The sequence below is a fragment of the Anolis carolinensis genome, unplaced genomic scaffold, assembly GCF_035594765.1.
Source record: "Anolis carolinensis isolate JA03-04 unplaced genomic scaffold, rAnoCar3.1.pri scaffold_12, whole genome shotgun sequence".
NCBI classification, from domain to species: Eukaryota; Metazoa; Chordata; class Lepidosauria; order Squamata; family Dactyloidae; genus Anolis; species Anolis carolinensis.
The window spans coordinates 19596323-19614211 of NW_026943823.1; the positions used below are offsets into that span (position 1 = coordinate 19596323).

The 17889-nt window shown below is 45.3% G+C and overlaps 1 protein-coding gene across 4 annotated transcripts in view; it reads right to left on the reverse strand.

The window, feature by feature from the left end:
• Positions 1–623: 623 nt before the first annotated feature.
• The window catches only part of mcf2 (MCF.2 cell line derived transforming sequence), an 86956-nt gene continuing 69690 nt past the window's right edge, over positions 624–17889 (reverse strand). For all 4 annotated transcript variants that reach the window (XM_062963666.1, XM_062963668.1, XM_062963670.1 and 1 more), the window contains 6 exons: positions 15557–15620; positions 14987–15093; positions 12698–12810; positions 12459–12571; positions 11106–11206; positions 624–3828 (listed from right to left, as the gene is read on the reverse strand). In XM_062963666.1, coding sequence (XP_062819736.1) covers positions 3788–3828; positions 11106–11206; positions 12459–12571; positions 12698–12810; positions 14987–15093; positions 15557–15620 — 539 coding nt within the window. In that variant the 3' untranslated portion in view covers positions 624–3787. The remainder of the gene's footprint in view (positions 3829–11105; positions 11207–12458; positions 12572–12697; positions 12811–14986; positions 15094–15556; positions 15621–17889) is intronic.

Here is a 17889-nt window from a genome sequence, read left to right on the forward strand (position 1 = left end):
TCTTTCTCCCACACTGAACATTATTCTACAGATATATATAAACCCCACTTGCCTAGTTTCCAACAGATCTCATAACTTCTGAGGATGCCTGTCATAGATGTGGGTGAAACGTCAGGAGAGAATGCTTCTGTCAAATGGCTATACAGCCTGGAAAACTCACAGCAATCCAGTGATTCCAGTGATGAAAGTCTTCAACAACACATTAAAGAAAAAGATGATTCTTCCATCTCTGTAGGTCAATTTGTAACAAAAAATAAACTCTAAAGTACATTCAGTTCATACCGTAATTATTTGCCGAACAAATTCTACTTTTAATGCACTCAGTTCACATTTTCTGAGGCTCACAAGACTGTTGTCAAAGGCTTTCAAGGCTGGAACCACAAAGTTGTAAATACCTCATAACCTCTGAGGATGCCTGCCATAGATGTGGGCGAAACGTCAGGAGAGAATGCTTCTGGAACATGGCCATATAGCCCAGAAAACACACAACAACCCTGCTCGCAATACTGTTAGGAAGGTAAAACACAGAATTGGACATTTAAATACTTTGGAAAATCACTGGTGCAGATGGATTAAAAGGTGCATTGATTCAATTCTAACAGCACGAAACTCATCACACAATATAAAAGGATCTCATATACCTTTCTTTATTTAACAATATTTTCTTCTTAAATATATATTTAACACTTTTTTTTACAAGTACATGTACAGAACAATTTAACTTTTTCGGCGGCAGCAGGAAAAAAAACTTTCTGGTGCAGCTTAAAGTACCACATACCCTTTTTTTAATAGCTGAAGTGGTAAACTTTTCTACTTGAAGATGACAACGGCAATTTGTGCAAAGTTTTCACAGTCTAGCAGTGCAATCCTAGATGTGTCCGGTGCCCAAAGGTATCGATTACAGCCTACGTTTCTACATTCAGATTTCTAGAACTGGCCGTTTTCTGTTTCTAAAAGCATGAAAAATCAAAAGACTGGGATGTGCCACATGTGCGATGATGGTTGAGCTGAATCATTTCAGTTTTTATGGCTTACAAATGTGACCTCCTCACAACACGTTTGGCCTTTCCATAGTAATAAATGTGACCCCTGCCTGTCACTTTTGATGTGTTTCGATATAAATATAGATAATAGAAATGAATATCAGTTTTAAATGGCACATCGGAAATTCTCCAGAGGGATTCTACTATCCCGTCTGTCAAATGACAATAGTAAAGGTTTTCCCGACATTAAATCCAGATGTGTCCAATTCTGAGGGTTGGTGCTCATCTCCATTTCTAAGCCGAAGAGCCGGCGTTGTCCGTAGACACCTCCAAGGTCATGTGGCCGGTATGACTGTATGGAGCGCCTTTACCTTGACAATAGCACTATGCAAATCGTGGGGCAGTTATTCTTATGAACCGTAATCCCCACAATCCTCTGATAGAAGTGGCTGGATATTCAAGGAATGTTCTCCTATTGGGGGCCAGGCTGTGGCGCAGGCTGGTTAGCAGCCAGCTGCAATAAATCACTCTGACCAAGAGGTCATGAGTTCGAGGCCAGCCCGTGTCGGGGTGAGCACCTGACAATTAAAAAAAATAAACTATAGCCCCTGCTCGTTGCTGACCTAAGCAACTCAAAAGATAGTTGCATCTACCAAGTAGGAAATTTAGGTACCATTCATATGTGGGGAGGCTAATTTACGACACAATAAAAATCATCCAGCCGCCATTGGAATGAGGAAGTTGCCGTCGCAGTGGATGATGAAGCAGCTGCTCCCCCTGTGGCCGGAATCAAGCATACCCTCAGGAAGCTGGAAGCTGGAGAAGGTTTAAGTTGCCTCTGCGTCTGTCTCTGTCTCTGTTCTATGTTTATATGGCATTGAATGTTTGCCTTATATGTGTACAATGTGATCCGCCCTGAGTCCCCTTCGGGGTGAGAAAGAAGGGCGGAATATAAATACTGTAAATAAGTAAATAAATAGGTTTCTTACCACTAGTTTAGTGAAACTTTTCCAATCTTGGTTTTAAAAGTGCATTAAAAATTCTCCAAAGGAATTCCTGTATCTTTTCTAGTAAGCGACAACAGGACTACGCCAAACTTGGGTGAGTTATTTTTTTTACCCCTATAATACAACCCACATAATATCCTGGGGCCCCCGGTGGCGCAGCATGTTAAAGCACTGAGCTGCTGAACTTGCGGACCGAAAGGTCGCAGGTTCGAATCTGGGGAGCAGAGTGAGCTCCCACTGTCAGCCCCAGCTTCTGCCAACGTAGCAGTTTGGAAACATGGAAATATGAGTAGATCAATAGGTACTGCTCCGGCATGCTGCAGCCATGCCTATGGTCACATGACCTTGGAGGTGTCTATGGACAACGCCGGCTCTTCGGCTTAGAAATGGAGATGAGCACCAACCCCCAGAGTCGGATTTGACTGGACTTAATGTCAAGGGAAAATCTTTACTAATACCCTGACATAAGTGGCTTAGACATTCTGGTAGTTGGAGTCCAAAAAAGTTTTGCATTGGTTGTATTATTTGGAAGGGAATGGGATACAAGGGCAATAACCATTAACCATGGAACCAAACCCGACAATTGATGGAAGGCATAAGATTTATAGTACAATTTGGAAGAACTGGGAACCAGTGGCAGCAAATAGAAATGTCAACTGCATTTCCTCACTCTTGGTTTTGTACACATGATTGGTATACACAGAAACATTAACATAAAAGTCATAAAGAAGAAGCAGCAAACTAGAAAATAAACCATGTAAACTTCATTTTAAAAGGGGAGGTCTACTATCCCCGTCCCAACATTGGGTCATCTTCCAGAAAGATATCTTTGAGCCTTACCACAAACAAGAACAAATATTAGTGCAAATGTGGATTTTGAACTCAGATATGGCACGTGGGTCTCCCCATTTGCCCAAATTACAATGTAAACTTGGATGCTCCTGCGTCAATAACCTGGGGACGTGGGAGGACCCAAAGTGAGTTTCAGCAATCCTGAGTTTGTGGGTGTTGCGGACTCGGGACCGGACCCATAGTGCAAAAGGACCCATAGTTCCCCAATAGCATTATTGCGTTGATCCACCATCCAACCCCAACGATAGTCTCAACACCAAAGATGTCAGAATGCGGTCAGCTCAACTAGAAAATGTAGCTTTGTTTCCATTCTTGACCTAGACCCAACTAAGTCAAGTCAATGTAGCTTTGTTTCCATTCTTGACCTAGACCCAACTAAGTCAAGTCAATGTAGCTTTGTTTCCATTCTTGACCTAGACCCAACTAAGTCAAGTCAATGTAGCTTTGTTTCCATTCTTGACCTAGACCCAACTAAGTCAAGTCAATGTAGCTTTGCTTCCATTCTTGACCTAGACCCAACTAAGTCAAGTCAATGTAGCTTTGTTTCCATTCTTGACCTAGACCCAACTAAGTCAAGTCAATGTAGCTTTGTTTCCATTCTTGACCTAGACCCAACTAAGTCAAGTCAAGCACAGGTTGAGCTTTCTTGGACTTGGAGTCAACGGCCAAGGAGGCCACCAAGATTAAGTTCTTGAATGGAGTAGATGTCATGCACATTCTCTGATGGGGACGTCAAATCAAAATGATGCCATATTATTTATTGGGGGGAAATATGAAAGGCGGAACAAATGGCTTCCCTTTGATGGTCACGGTAGATGTTGGTGAAGCTGTGATGTGCGTCAAATGTTGATGGATGACAGATAGTACAAGTGTATCATCTCTCTCTTTCTCAAACCTCCAATGGAGCATTCAAAAAATGACATGAGATGAGAACTCCCTTTCAATTCAGGGGGAGCTTAATTTTCTCGTCTTAAATGGAGTAGCATCTATAAGGCAACAGAAAGGGACAATACAGTCAGAAGGAGCATATTCCAAAAATGCCAGGCTTCATAGATACTACATTTGATCTTAGCCAAAAGGCCGAGAATTCACTTGTTTTCTACAATCCTAGTCAAGAGAGAAGCTAGAAAAGATACACCTTGGACGATGGTTGTCGCTGAATAAGGATAGAAAGCTTTCTCTTGCAAGAGGAGAAAGAACTGGTTTCTAATTTGATAACTGCAGCAAAATTGCTAATACAGTAGAGTCTCACTTATCCAACATAAACGGGCGGCAGAATGTTGGATAAGCAAATATGTTGGATAATAAGGAGGGATTAAGGAAAAGCCTATGAAACATCAAAATAGGTTATGATTTTACAAATTAAGCACCAAAACATCATGTTATACAACAAATTTGACAGAAAAGTAGTTCAATACACAGTAATGCTATGTAGTAATTACTATATTTACGAATTTAGCACCAAAATATCACGATGTATCGAAAACATTGACTACAAAAATGCGTTGGATAATCCAGAACGTTGGATAAGCGAGTGTTGGATAAGTGAGACTCTACTGTATAGTAATTACTACTTAGCATTACTGCATATTGAACTACTTTTTCTGTCAAATTTGTTGTTTTGGTGTTTAATTTGTAAAATCATAACCTAATTTGATGTTTAATAAGCTTTTCCTTAATCCCTCCTTATTATCCAACATATTCTCTTATCCAACGTTCTGCTGGCCCGTTCATGTTGGATAAGTGAGACTCTACTGTATTAATGATAAGCTGACTTGTAATATTAAAATTAAAAAGGGAATATCGAAACAAACAGATTTTTGGAAAATATGGGGAAAATTTATTGAGTAGATTTTTAATGAGGGAAAGGGGTGCAAGCCAGCAACAGAGGCAATGAAATTTTGGATTTGTGAAACAATATGAGTTGGTTGGTCTTGGTGAAGGGGGGCATAAAGTAAAGGGAGGGGGGAAAGATATAATAATAATAATAATAATAATAATAATAATAATAATAATAATAATAATTGTGCAAGGAAACTGACAAAACCATTGATCATATCCTCAGCTGCTGTAAGAAAATTGCACAGACAGACTACAAACAGAGGCACAACTATGTGGCCCAAATGATTCATTGGAACTTATGCCTCAAGTACCACCTCCCAGCAGCAAAGAACTGGTGGGATCACAAACCTGCAAAAATATTGGAAAATGAGCACGCAAAGATACTGTGGGACTTCCGAATCCAGACTGACAAAGTTCTGGAACACAACACACCAGACATCACAGTTGTGGAAAAGAAAAAGGTTTGGATCATTGATGTTGCCATCCCAGGTGACAGTCGCATGGACGAAAAACAACAGGAAAAACTCAGCCGCTATCAGGACCTCAAGATTGAACTTCAAAGACTCTGGCAGAAACCAGTGCAGGTGGTCCCGGTGGTGATGGGCACACTGGGTGCCGTGCCAAAAGATCTCAGCCGGCATTTGGAAGCAATAGACATTGACAAAATTACGATCTGCCAACTGCAAAAGGCCACCCTGCTGGGATCTGCGCACATCATCCGAAAATACATCACACAGTCCTAGACACTTGGGAAGTGTTCGACTTGTGGTTTTGTGATATGAAATCCAGCATATCTATCTTGTTTGCTGTGTCATAATAAAATAATAATAATAATAATGATAATAAATCCAGCAAATCTATCTTGTTTGCTGTGTCATAATAAAATAATAATAATAATAATAATAATAATAATAATAAATCCAGCATATCTATCTTGTTTGCTGTGTCATAAAATAATAATAATAATAATAATAATAATAATAATAATAATAATAATAATAATAATAGAGTCTCACTTAGCTAAACGGGCCGACAGAAGCTTGGATAAGCGAATATCCAGTGATTCCAGCCATTAAAGCCTTCGACAACTATCTTTTGCTTCAAAACACAAATTCCACAAGCCTAATATTAATAAAAGCTACTGCATGGAAGCTTGGCGACTTAAAATTCTTAAAGTGCATAAAAAGTGCTAAACAGTGCATTTAAGGAACTTTGCAAGTGATTGCAAAGAATATTCTTATATTTTCCATAACTGAAAGGCAACTTAGAAGGCTTACCCCATTCATTAACATTGACCTGGATGCATCAAACACACAAGGATTGTCCCTTCTGTTAAATAAAGCTATTTGCAAAGGATTATGCAAGGGTGACGCCCAAAAATAAGGCAGCCCAGGAGTGTTTATGGCCCTGCCGTGGATGCTAGAAAACAGCCTTTTTCATGGTGAACCTTATTGCACAAAACTTTGGCAGAACATTGTTAGCTTTTATATTTTTAACAAGCAAACATGCTTCTATAAATCGTAAATTGCGGATGTGACGAGGTGAGCCAAAGGTAAAGAAACCACCAAGAAAGAGAAAGCACATCCATTCTTGAGGACTTAAGGGCAAGTCCTCAAGAATCAAGGTGCTGGACTTAAACCTCCATCAGAATGCAAAATGCTCAAGATAAAAGGGTCTAGAAATGGTAGTGGAAGGACAGGAAAGCAATCATTCAAATCTATTTTCCAATGCCCGAACTCTAAAGGAAGATGTTTTCGGAGCAAAAGTGACCTGCAAGGGTAGACTGGCCAATTGCTTGTGTCATGGAATAGGTCAGTGGAGTGGGCTCTTCCCAAGAGCCCGAGACAGGGCTGAGCACCTGAGGCGCCTGTTAGGATGGGCGGAGTTACGAGCTCTGAGGCAGGGCTGAGCTTCTATCCCTGTCCTGCAGTGCCTGCCAGGACACAGGAGGCGGGGCTAGAGGAGTGGGCGTGGCTTCTTCCCAAGAGCCCGATACAGGGCTGAGCACCTGAGACGCCTGTTAGGATGGGCGGAGTTACGAGCTCTGAGGCAGGGCTGAGCTTCTATCCCTGTCCTGCAGTGCCTGCCAGGACACAGGAGGCAGGGCTAGAGGAGTGGGCGTGGCTTCTTCCCAAGAGCCTGAGACAGGGCTGAGCACCTGAGGCGCCTGTTAGGATGGGCGGAGTTACGAGCTCTGAGGCAGGGCTGAGCTTCTATCCCTGTCCTGCGGTGCCTGCCAGGACACAGGAGGCGGGGCTAGAGGAGTGGGCGTGGCTTCTTCCCAAGAGCCCGATACAGGGCTGAGCACCTGAGACGCCTGTTAGGATGGGCGGAGTTACGAGCTCTGAGGCAGGGCTGAGCTTCTATCCCTGTCCTGCAGTGCCTGCCAGGACACAGGAGGCGGGGCTAGAGGAGTGGGCGTGGCTTCTTCCCAAGAGCCCGATACAGGGCTGAGCACCTGAGACGCCTGTTAGGATGGGCGGAGTTACGAGCTCTGAGGCAGGGCTGAGCTTCTATCCCTGTCCTGCAGTGCCTGCCAGGACACAGGAGGCGGGGCTAGAGGAGTGGGCGTGGCTTCTTCCCAAGAGCCTGAGACAGGGCTGAGCACCTGAGACGCCTGTTAGGATGGGCGGAGTTACGAGCTCTGAGGCAGGGCTGAGCTTCTATCCCTGTCCTGCAGTGCCTGCCAGGACACAGGAGGCGGGGCTAGAGGAGTGGGCGTGGCTTCTTCCCAAGAGCCCGATACAGGGCTGAGCACCTGAGACGCCTGTTAGGATGGGCGGAGTTACGAGCTCTGAGGCAGGGCTGAGCTTCTATCCCTGTCCTGCAGTGCCTGCCAGGACACAGGAGGCAGGGCTAGAGGAGTGGGCGTGGCTTCTTCCCAAGAGCCTGAGACAGGGCTGAGCACCTGAGGCGCCTGTTAGGATGGGCGGAGTTACGAGCTCTGAGGCAGGGCTGAGCTTCTATCCCTGTCCTGCGGTGCCTGCCAGGACACAGGAGGCGGGGCTAGAGGAGTGGGCGTGGCTTCTTCCCAAGAGCCCGATACAGGGCTGAGCACCTGAGACGCCTGTTAGGATGGGCGGAGTTACGAGCTCTGAGGCAGGGCTGAGCTTCTATCCCTGTCCTGCAGTGCCTGCCAGGACACAGGAGGCGGGGCTAGAGGAGTGGGCGTGGCTTCTTCCCAAGAGCCCGATACAGGGCTGAGCACCTGAGACGCCTGTTAGGATGGGCGGAGTTACGAGCTCTGAGGCAGGGCTGAGCTTCTATCCCTGTCCTGCAGTGCCTGCCAGGACACAGGAGGCGGGGCTAGAGGAGTGGGCGTGGCTTCTTCCCAAGAGCCTGAGACAGGGCTGAGCACCTGAGACGCCTGTTAGGATGGGCGGAGTTACGAGCTCTGAGGCAGGGCTGAGCTTCTATCCCTGTCCTGCAGTGCCTGCCAGGACACAGGAGGCGGGGCTAGAGGAGTGGGCGTGGCTTCTTCCCAAGAGCCCGATACAGGGCTGAGCACCTGAGACGCCTGTTAGGATGGGCGGAGTTACGAGCTCTGAGGCAGGGCTGAGCTTCTATCCCTGTCCTGCAGTGCCTGCCAGGACACAGGAGGCGGGGCTAGAGGAGTGGGCGTGGCTTCTTCCCAAGAGCCTGAGACAGGGCTGAGCACCTGAGGCGCCTGTTAGGATGGGCGGAGTTACGAGCTCTGAGGCAGGGCTGAGCTTCTATCCCTGTCCTGCGGTGCCTGCCAGGACACAGGAGGCGGGGCTAGAGGAGTGGGCGTGGCTTCTTCCCAAGAGCCCGATACAGGGCTGAGCACCTGAGACGCCTGTTAGGATGGGCGGAGTTACGAGCTCTGAGGCAGGGCTGAGCTTCTATCCCTGTCCTGCAGTGCCTGCCAGGACACAGGAGGCGGGGCTAGAGGAGTGGGCGTGGCTTCTTCCCAAGAGCCCGATACAGGGCTGAGCACCTGAGACGCCTGTTAGGATGGGCGGAGTTACGAGCTCTGAGGCAGGGCTGAGCTTCTATCCCTGTCCTGCAGTGCCTGCCAGGACACAGGAGGCGGGGCTAGAGGAGTGGGCGTGGCTTCTTCCCAAGAGCCCGATACAGGGCTGAGCACCTGAGACGCCTGTTAGGATGGGCGGAGTTACGAGCTCTGAGGCAGGGCTGAGCTTCTATCCCTGTCCTGCAGTGCCTGCCAGGACACAGGAGGCGGGGCTAGAGGAGTGGGCGTGGCTTCTTCCCAAGAGCCTGAGACAGGGCTGAGGATCTAAACTTCTCCTGAGGCTCTTATTGGGACACAGAGGGCGGAGCTAGGGAAGGGGGTGGGGCCTCCTTCCAAAAGCCCGAGACAGGGCTGAGCCTCTATACCTCTCCTGAGAGGCCTTTTAGGACTAAAAGGTGGGGCTTGGGGTGGGAGTGGGGCCTCTTCCCAAGAGTGCAACACAGGGCTGAGACTCTATACCTCTCCTAAGAGGCCTTTTAGGACTAAAAGGCGGGGCTTGGGGTAGGGGCGGGGCCTCTTCCCAAGAGTGCAGGACAGGGCTGTGCCTCTATACTTCTCCTGAGAGGCCTTTTAGGACTAAAAGTTGGTGCTAGGGATGGGAGCGGGGCCTCTTCCCAAGAGCGCAAGACAGGGCTGAGCATCTATACTTCTCCTGAGGCTCTTATTGGGACACAGAGGGCGGAGCTAGGGAAGGGGGCGGGGCCTCCTTCCAAGAGCCTGAGACAGGGCTGAGCCTCTATATCTCTCCTGAGAGGCCTTTTAGGACTAAAGGGCGGGTTTGGGGTTGGGGGCGGGGTCTCTTCCCAAGAGCCTGAGAAAGGGCTGAGCTTCTGTAGACCTCCCCTGAGGCGCTTGTTAGAACACGGGGGTGGGGTATAGAGGTTCAGCCCCGTCAGGCACTTGGGAAGAGGCCCCGCCCCCTCCTCTAGCCCCGCCTCCTGTGTCCTGGCAGGCGCCGCAAGACGGGGATAGAAGCTCAGCCCTGCCTCAGAGATCGTAACTCCGCCCATCCCAGTCCTGGCTGCCCATTTGTGGCCCCGCCCACCTCCCCTCACAGCCCTGCATCTTAGACTAGGGGAGAGGCCCAGCCCCGCCCTCTTGAGCAGGAGCCACGCCCACCCCTCTAAGCCACGCCCCCTTTCCAGGGGGCGCTGAGTCATACTTTTTCTGGAAAGGGGGCGGCAGGACAAATAAGTTTGGGTACCACTGAAATAGGTGATTGTCCAAGCAGACCACCATGAAATATCTATCTCTGAGAACCTCAACCCATGCACTAAGGCTGTTTGAAACATTTAGCCCTGCGTTCTCAGACCAAACTCACTACAGAATTATAGCAGTTCAATACTACTTTACTACCATGGCTCCATCCAGTTTTCAATTTGTTGTGGCAGCAGAGGGCTCTGACAGAGAAGGGGACACATCCCCCCGATCTACAGATCCCAGAATCCCACAGCATCAAACCATGGCAGTTAAGGGCCGGGCTTTGACACAGCAGGTTAATCACCAAGCTGCAATAAATCTTGCCAATTAGAAAGGTTGACACTTTGAAGCCTTGGTCAGGGTGAGCTCCTGACCTTTAGCCCACCTTCTGTATACCTAGCAGTTTGAAAACAAATGTGAGTAGATAAATAGGAACCACATTAAAGCGGGGAGGTATTTAGGCTCGTATTTAGGAAGTTTACGAAGAAAGAAATCTCTTTGGCAGGGAGATGGAGCAACAGCACCGCCCAGTGGCCGGAACCGAGCGCAGCCTCCAAAGATGCCAAAAGATGGGAAAGCCTATATCTACCTCTATCTGTTTTCTGTCTTGTCATTGTTATAATCAACATTGAATGTTTGCCGTAGATATGTTCTGTGATCCGCCCTAAGTCCCCTTTGGGGTGAGAAGGGCAGAATATAAATATTGTAAATAAATAAATAAAATACTGTGACATCAAACTGATCCAAGTATGCAGTGTGGATACAGCCTTCCCTTCCTTGCTGTTGCCATGACCCCAGAAAAAGTGCAATTCTTTTTAATTTTAGGGCTGCTGTGTGGGCAAAGTAAACCGACTGGGTTCCAGCCAAAGTGTTTTATACATTAGTTTTGTTCAGCTTTTTCTCTCTCTCCACTGAGAACATTTTTCAAGTCTTGGTCTTTGCAAAATAAATAAGGAATAAACGGAAAGGCTATAAACAAAGAGATTGTACAGCGCTATTGCTAACATTTCTTCTCTCTCTCTCTTTTTTTTGGAGCAGTGCAAATTCCAGATGCAAAAAAACCCCACCCGCCTAAATGACCCTGTGCGTGCTTATCTTAATTTAATTCAAAAAAGAAGGCAACAGCCAGCACTTTTCTAAGCGAGCAAGCAAAGAAGCCACCCCTCCAAACTCCTGCAAACTCCAGTTCTGAAGCAGTTCGGGGGAGAGGTTGTCATCATAGGATACCTGCAACTCTGGCATTCCTAAACCTACAGTCCCCAAGGATGATCTGCAAACTGTTGACGGGCACCCAGCCTTCTTTCCTTCGGTTGAGGTTTTTGACCAGCCTTCAAAATACAAATTGAAACATTAATTAGTGAAACAATATAATAATAATAATAATAATAATAATAATAATAATAAAGTGAAGAACCTGCTTTGATAGAAGTCAAAAATCAGAAACTCCTCAAAGCATAGCAGATAAAAAATCAGTACAAGAAAACCGCACTACAAACTAGAGCTGACAGCTGGCACAACAAAACATTGTATGGAAAGTTCCTTGACAAAATTGAAGGAAAAGCTGATAAGGAGAAGACCTGGCTGTGGCTCAGAAATGGGACCCTGAAGAAGGAGACAGAAGGCCTGATCCTTGCAGCCCAGGAGCAAAAATTCCGAACAAAGGCAATCAAGGCCAAGATCGAAAAATCAGATGATGACCCAAAATGCAGACTGTGCAAGGAAGCTGACAAAACCATTCATCATATCCTCAGCTGCTGCAAGAAAATTGCACAGACAGACTACAAACAGAGGCACAACTATGTGGCCCAAATAATTAAATTAAATTAAGGCCAAGATCGAAAAATCAGCTGATGACCCAAAATGCAGACTGTGCAAGAAAACCGACGAAACCATTGATTATATCCTCAGTTGCTGTAAGAAAATCGCACAGACTGACTACAAACAGAGGCACAACTATGTGGCCCAAATAATTCATTGGAACTTCAAGTACCACTTCCCAGCAGTAAAGAACTGGTGGGATCACAAACCTGCAAAGATCGTAGAAAATGAGCACGCAAAGATACCGTGGGACTTTTGAATCCAGACTGACAAAGTTCTAGAACACAACACACCAGACATCACAGTTGTGGAAAAGAAAGAGGTTTGGATTATTGATGTCACCATCCCAGGTGACAGCCGTATTGATGAAAAACAGGAAAAACTCACAACAGGAAAAAATTATTTATAAACTGCTTCCATCTCCCCAAGGGGACTGGGAGCGGTTCACATGGGGACCAAGCCTGATCCACAGATAAAACAATAAGACAACAGCATATATAATGCCGGGGAACTAGAGAAAACAATTGGTTGGATGATTCTTCCTCATCTCTTTGTACATTTTGGCTAGAGCTGACACACTAAAATTGGAGCATTTGCACTTCCATTTGGAGATGATCCACCAAAAAATGGAGCCTTGGGGTCAGACTCTGAGATCTAGAAATCCTAATCGAGAGTAAATAAGACACTAATAAGAGTTGGTGGGAGTTTTGTTGCTACTTTCTCTCAATCCTAATAGAAAAGAGGGTTTTGCAGAGTACCTACCACTGTCCCTCTTCGTTTTCATGCATTAACTCAATCACATCCCCATTCTTCACCAGCAGATCTTCCGAGTCCCTCTTCTTGCAGTCCGCTAAGGCTTTATATTTTCCTGGAGACTATCAACAACAACAAGAAGAACACTCAATGGCTGCTCAACATACCTTCAGAAGCAAACAATTCACCCGTAACCAAGTTAGTCCTTGTATTGGCCTTGTTATTGTTTTATAAATGGTTGAACTAACCAACTGGTTCCCATCCTCTTCTTCGGTATCAGAGCAGGTTGAGAAGTAGTTCTGGCTGGACCAGTCATCGAGTCCTTCACAGATTTCCAAAGAGTGGGACATTCCGGGCCAAGCTGTGTGGGAAAGGGAATAAAAAACCCAACTACTTTAGGATGGTTCTGGTTTGCTTCCAGCTCCAATTCAATACGGTAGTTCTGGGTGAAGCTCCAGTGTGAAGACTGCTGTGTGTAAAGCTCCAGTGTGAAGGCTGCTGTGTGTAAAGTTCCAGTGTGAAGGCTGCTGTGCCTAAAGCTCCAGTGTGAAGGCTGCTGTGTGTAAAGTTCCAGTGTGAAGGCTGCTGTGCCTAAAGCTCCAGTGTGAAGGTTGCTGTGTGTAAAGCTCCAGTGTGAAGGCTGCTGTGTGTAAAGCTCCAGTGTGAAGGCTGCTGTGTGTAAAGCTCCAGTGTGAAGGCTGCTGTGTGTAAAGCTCCAGTCTGAAGACTGCTGTGTGTAAAGCTCCAGTGTGAAGGCTGCTATGTGTAAAGCTCCAGTGTGAAGGCTGCTGTGTGTAAAGTTCCAGTGTGAAGGCTGCTGTGCCTAAAGCTCCAGTGTGAAGGCTGCTGTGTGTAAAGCTCCAGTGTGAAGGCTGCTGTGTGGGAAAGGGAATAAAAAACCCAACTACTTTAGGATGGTTCTGGTTTGCTTCCAGCTCCAATTCAATACGGTAGTTCTGGGTGAAGCTCCAGTGTGAAGACTGCTGTGTGTAAAGCTCCAGTGTGAAGGCTGCTGTGTGTAAAGTTCCAGTGTGAAGGCTGCTGTGCCTAAAGCTCCAGTGTGAAGGCTGCTGTGTGTAAAGCTCCAGTGTGAAGGCTGCTGTGTGTAAAGCTCCAGTGTGAAGACTGCTGTGTGTAAAGCTCCAGTGTGAAGGCTGCTGTGTGTAAAGCTCCAGTGTGAAGACTGCTGTGTGTAAAGCTCCAGTGTGAAGGCTGCTGTGCCTAAAGCTCCAGTGTGAAGGCTGCTGTGTGTAAAGCTCTGTGAGAGCGAAGCTGTTTATCTGCATGAGAGAGAAGCCCAGCATGGAAGCAAAGACTGAAGTATAAAGAACTGTATTTGTGTTATGAAAGCCTTGTTTTTGTAAACAGTGCAACCATATTATTTTGCTATAATGAAAAGTTTCCAAAGGAAGAGATAATATTGGTCTGTGTTTTTTGTTCTTTTTATCACTTTTGGCTACTGGTGTTGCGTCCCGCTACTGCTAATAAGTTACTCTACTATATATTTATGGGAATGGTCTTTTGTTAATAAGCCCACTTGCCCAACAAGGAATTCAGTTCCTGGAAGCCCCAGCCAGCATGGCCAATAGTCAGAAAATCTGGAAGCTAAAGTTCAAAACATCTGTGGGACCAAAGGCTAAAATCAATGGCTCTAACCAGTGGCCAAGGTATGGGAAAGACTGTCATCTTCAGATGGGGCCATGTAGGAGGGATCAAACACCTTATGTCCCATCGCCAAAAGAGATTAAATGATGGAAAATATAGTAGTTTTGGCCCCCTTTCGTTGCATAATTACCTCCTAAACAACATTACATTTGCACCATGACTGATGTTTGTCTGATATTGAAGAGCAATTCTGGTTGGCCTTCCAATTTTTTAAATAGAATATACTGACGTTAGTTGTTATGGATGGCAATCAAGGTTGCAGGGGGAAAGATGTACTCCGTGGGATGAAATTTACCTAATCTATATATATAAAAGAGTGATGGAATCCCGGCAACCAACAAAACAACAAAACTAAACACCCCACAACCTCGAAAATTGACAACATGACCCCTCATCCACGCCTCTAGGTTGATACAAGAAAAAGAAAAGAAAAATAAAGTCCTAATTAGAGGGAGAGGAATAATTGTTTTTATCCAATTGCTGCCAGTTAGAAGGCTAAGCTCCGCCCACTTGGTCTCCTAGCAACCCAATCAGTCCATGGGATAGGCAGAATTAGGTCTCACTTAGGCCTCTTCCACACTGCCTATAAAATACAGATTATCAGATTTGAACTGGATTATATGGCAGTGTAGACTCAAGGCCTTTCCACACAGCTATATAACCCATTTATAATCTCATATTATCTGCTTTATGTGCACCAACCCCCAAAGTCAGACAAGACTGAACTTAATCTCAGGAGAAAACCTTTACCCTTTACCTTAACTACCACCAATTCCTCAATACTTTATTTCCCCTACTACCATACTTCGCCACAGCAACGCGTGGCCGGACATAGCTAGTAAAATAAATATAGGATAAAAGAAAGAACGTACGCCTGCCAGGTTTGCTCTGCTGTGTAGAACCAACGCTGTCGGAGGGCACGGGGCTGGTGCGGTCAGAGTCATTTTCCTCTGAGCTTACCGAAGCTCTTGTCTGCTTCCTAGGAATATATAAATTTCACACAGAGAATCAGCAGGGATGATATTTTGAAAGCTCCTAGTGGCACAGTTTGAAGATCCACATATAGCATCACCATATGTGGCATTGGAGTTATTTGTCTGTATGTGGACTCAGGAGACCCCAGCCGCCTAGAGGGTTAAATCAATGAGCTGCTGAACTTGCTGAATGAAAGGTCAGCAATCTGAATCGGGGAGCGGGGTGAGCTCTTGCTGCTAGCCCCAGCTTCTGCCAACCTAGCAGTTTGAAACATGCAAATGTGAGTAGATCAATAGGAGGAAGGTAACTGCGGTCCATGCAGTCATGCTGACCACATGATTTTGGAGGTGTCTACGGACAACGCCAGCTCTTCGGCTTAGAAATGGAGATGAGCACCAACCCCCAGAGTCGGACACGACTAGACTTAATGTCAGGGGAAAATTTTTACCTTTACTATGTGGACTCACCCTTCACTTAGCGGAGGAGAAAGCTGGATTGGATCCATACACGAAAGCATTGGCTGCTTTTCAACTGTGAGCACAATACAAAATGATGTCGGTTTAATATCTTTTGGTTGGCTCAAATGTTCCAATAATTATATTTTCTCTGGTGCTGGAAGCTGACCATAGAAATCTCTAGTTCTACAGCAGGACTGGAAGAGGTTGACCATAACAGTCATGCTGGAGGACCTAGAGATTTCTAGAGAGAATGTTCCATTCAAACTGTGAATAATCAAATCCACAAAAATCCAAACTGCAAATGTGGAGGAGCAATGTATCCAAAACCACATTGAAATCCACAAGCATGTGGACAACTTCAACAGAAAGGAAGAAACCATGAAAGTAAAGGTTGCTTACCTGTAACCATGTTTTTCCGAGTGGTCATCTGTGAAATTCACACATCCCCGCCCATCTGCCCCACTATCTTGTCATGCCTTAGTTTCTCTTGCTGCCGTCATGCGGCGGACATGGGGAACTAAGGCGTTAGCCCCTCCCACTGGCTATATACCTTCATGGGGAGTGGGCGGGGCTTCCACCAAAGTGTATCTTAGAGCTCTAGAAGATTCCGAACTGACTGCGCAGGCGCAGAGAAATACCGTATGTGTGATTTCACAGAGACCACGACGGAGAAATGAACAAAATCTGGCTACCAGTATTTAAAAACTTTAAAAAAATTTAAAAAAATCAAAACAGTAGATGGGAACCAACACTCTGAGGGCAGAGGGCAGCTAATGACTGAACAAAGGATGCCCCCAGGCAAGAGACAAAACCTTTCCAATGCTAATTAGGGTGATTAACTTAAACATTAATGTTGGCTTCCCAGTGACAAAGGATTCTTGCCACACCCTGGACTCTCCACAGATATATCTTTCCTTTCCTTACCTAGTTTATCCATACTTCACAACCTCTGAGGATGCCTGCCATAGATGTGGGCGAAACATCAGGAGAGAATACTTCTGGAACATGGCCACACAGCCCGAAAGACATACAACAACCCTGTGATCCCGGCCATGAAAGCCTTCGACAACACAAAACCACATTATTTTCCAAGCTCTTGGTTCTTCCAGTTATCAGACCCTATGATACCACAGGTCTTCCTCTCTCTATGCTGCGTTCATAGACTTCAGAGCAACTTTCAACTCTATCTCCCATACTAAACTATGGGAAAAACTTGGGTCTACCTTAATAGAGAGAAGACTCCTGCAACTAATCCACACACTCCATGAAGGAACTACTCTGAAAATAAGATGCAGTCCCCACTCCCCAGGGCCATCTTACCAAAGCGGTTGAAATTGAGAAAGGCATCAAACAAGGGTGCATTTCGGCCCTACTATTACTCAGTTTTTATATTAACTCCATGGTGGAAAAACTATACAGCTTGGACTTCTTTCCAAAACTAGCAGGAAGGTATCTTTCCACCCTGCTTTATGCAGATGACGCAGTTCTTCTTTCTAGAACTCAAGTTGGACTGAAAAGAGTCCTGAGAGCATTAGCAAATTACTGAGATGCAGAACAACTGCATCTCAACTTTCAGAAAACCAAAATTATGATATTCACTAAACGACCGAAGAAGCACAACTGGAGAATAGATGGACGCAAAAATTGAGCAGGTATCAGGTTTTAAATACCTGGGAGTACTCCTCCATTGTACTAACAGCAGGAAAGCCCACACAGAGGATGCAGCAGAGACAGCACAAAAGAGCTCATCTGCCATCTTAAGATACCACAAGACATGAGGAGGCCACTTTATATCAGTGGCACTTAAACGTTTTGAAGCTAAACCAATTGCACAAATGCTGTATGGAGCCCAGGTTGACCCCTTTTCAAATTATATCCCTCTAGAGCAGGGGTCCCCAAACTAAGGCCAGGGGCCGGATGCGGCCCTCCGAGGTCATTTACCTGGCCCCTGCCCTCAGTTTTATAATATAATATATTGTATATACATATAATATTGATAATAATATTATAATGTAATACAATATAGCACTAATAATAATACCATATAATAATATTAATTATATAGTCTATATTACATATAATATTACTAATAATATTACAGTATAGTGGTATAGTTCAATATAGTAATATATAATGCTAATATTGTGCTATGCTAATAATATAATATATTGTATGTACATATAATTTGTAAGCTACTCTGAGTGTCTGTTGGGGTGAGAAGGGTGTGATACAAATGTAGTAAATAAATGCAGTAAATAAATAATAAATAAATTTTAGACTTAGGCTCACCCAAAGTCTGAAATGACTTGAAGGCACACAACAACAACAACAACAACAACAAC